The 2,062-nt window shown below is 47.0% G+C and overlaps 1 protein-coding gene across 1 annotated transcript; it reads left to right on the top strand.

Annotated features, from left to right (window-relative positions):
* The first annotated feature begins 669 nt into the window (after nt 1–669).
* Nucleotides 670–1,623, top strand: OR6Q1 (olfactory receptor family 6 subfamily Q member 1). Its single transcript, XM_069107638.1, has one exon. It carries the CDS (start codon nt 670–672, stop codon nt 1,621–1,623), a length of 954 nt encoding a protein of 317 aa, XP_068963739.1.
* The last annotated feature ends 439 nt before the right edge of the window (nt 1,624–2,062 follow it).

Below are 2,062 nucleotides of genomic sequence, written 5' to 3'. Positions count from 1 at the left end.
TTACATTCCTTGGGGCTTTCTGTGAGCCTCTTTGTTATACAACCATAATCTCCTGGGGTACCTGCATCCACCTGGCTACTGCCTCCTGGCTGCTTTATTTGCCTAAAACTTATATATTTTATTGTATACAACTGGTCTACAATGCTATATGTTCTATACTTGTATGTGACCTCTATCATGTAAGAATTTTTAGTTTTGGCTCCTTGCCATCAGACCGTCCCTTTGGGACCAGGGATTTCATGAGAAACGTATTTCCTGATTGGACGGGCTAGTACTTTGGACAGCATTCTGAAAAGCACAGACTTTCTTGAATTTGACCCTGTTAAATAGAATGGGAAGGGAGGGGAGAGTATAAGCATTTATTAGGCACCTACTATTTACCAAGCACTGTACTAAGTGCTTACAACTATTTTCTCATTTGATCCTTAAAACAACTTTGTGAAGTAAGTGCTCTTAATATCCCCATTTTACAGTTGAGGAAACCAAGGCAGGCAGGAGGACAAGTGGCTTGCCTAGCATCAAATAGCTAGTAAGTGTCTGAGTGTCTCTCCACCAACCTTCCTAGCTGCCTCTAAGATAGACATAGAGATAATGACCTAAAGACGTAGAACCTTGAAGGCTTACAGAAAGTTTGGCCTTGGCCTCATCACCATTATCTCCACCCCACAGATGCAACCTTACTCGGGGAACTGGACCCTGGTGACTGAATTTGTCATGGTGGGCTTTGCTGGCATCCAAGAAGCCCGCCATCTCTTCTTCATACTTTTCCTCACCATGTACCTGTTCACCATGGCAGAGAACTTGGCCATTATCCTTGTGGTAAGCTTAGACCACAGGCTCCAGAGGCCCATGTACTTCTTTCTGACCCACCTTTCTTGCCTAGAAATATGGTATACTTCAGTAACTGTGCCCAAGATGCTGTCAGGATTCATCGGGTCAGCTGAAGGCAAGACCATCTCCTATGCTGGCTGTCTGTCCCAGCTGTTCATCTTTACCTTCCTTGGAGCCACAGAGTGTTTTCTGCTTGCTGCCATGGCCTATGACCGGTATGTAGCTATCTGTGAGCCTCTCCGTTATGCAGCCATAGTCTCCTGGGGTACCTGCATCCGCCTGGCTGCTGGCTCCTGGCTGCTGGGTTTCCTCACCCCAATCCTGCCCATCTACCTCATGTCCCAGCTCATGTTCTGCAGCTCGAATGTCATCGACCACTTCTTCTGTGATGCATCTCCTCTTCTGGCGCTCTCCTGCTCTGATGTCACACTGAAGGAGACAGCTGACTTTTTGATCTCATTGGCGGTACTTTTGGCTTCCTCCACAGTCATTGCTGTGTCCTATGGCAACATTGTCTGGACGCTGCTGCACATCCACTCAGCAGCGGAACGCCGGAAGGCTTTCTCCACCTGCGCTGCCCACCTGACGGTTGTGAGCATTTTCTATGGGACACTTTTCTTCATGTACGTCCGGACCAAGGTGGCCTCCTCTCGGAACTTCAACAAGGTGGTGTCAGTGTTCTACTCCATTGTCACCCCCATGCTCAACCCCCTCATCTACAGTCTCCGAAACAAGGAGGTAAAGGGGGCGCTGGGCCGAGCCTTGTCGCTCAAATTGTTTAAAGGGTCATGAATAGCAAATAGTTTAGATCTTTGGAAAAAGGATTATACATTTAGAGCTGGAAGAGACCGAAGTGGTTGATGAGTCCAACTCCCTCTTTTTTTCCTTACAGATTTAGAAATTGAGGCCCAGAGAGGAACTTGCCCAAGGTCACACAGGTAGCAAATTGCAGAGGTGGGATATGAACACCGTCGCTCCTTTAACTCCAAACCCATTGCTTTTTTTTTCAGCCCACCATGCGGAGTGGATGGACCATTGACCTGAAAAGTTAGGTCCCCAGGGTTAAAGATATTAGGCAAGACTCACAGCAGTGCAGAGGACCTCAGTGACCATGTAATCCACCTATAATAGAGTAAGGATTCTCCCTAAAACAACAATCCCAAATAATAACAGCTAACATTTGTATTGCACTTTATGGTTTGCAAAGTGCTTCACCCTGGGAAGCAGGTGA

Source organism: Petaurus breviceps, unplaced genomic scaffold (genome assembly GCF_028583685.1).
Source record: "Petaurus breviceps papuanus isolate PSGF00001 unplaced genomic scaffold, PetGlider_PUasm1.0 90195, whole genome shotgun sequence".
Classification (NCBI taxonomy): domain Eukaryota; kingdom Metazoa; phylum Chordata; class Mammalia; order Diprotodontia; family Petauridae; genus Petaurus; species Petaurus breviceps.
Note: the sequence above shows the minus strand (reverse complement) of the source record. Positions and strands in the feature narration are given on the sequence as shown.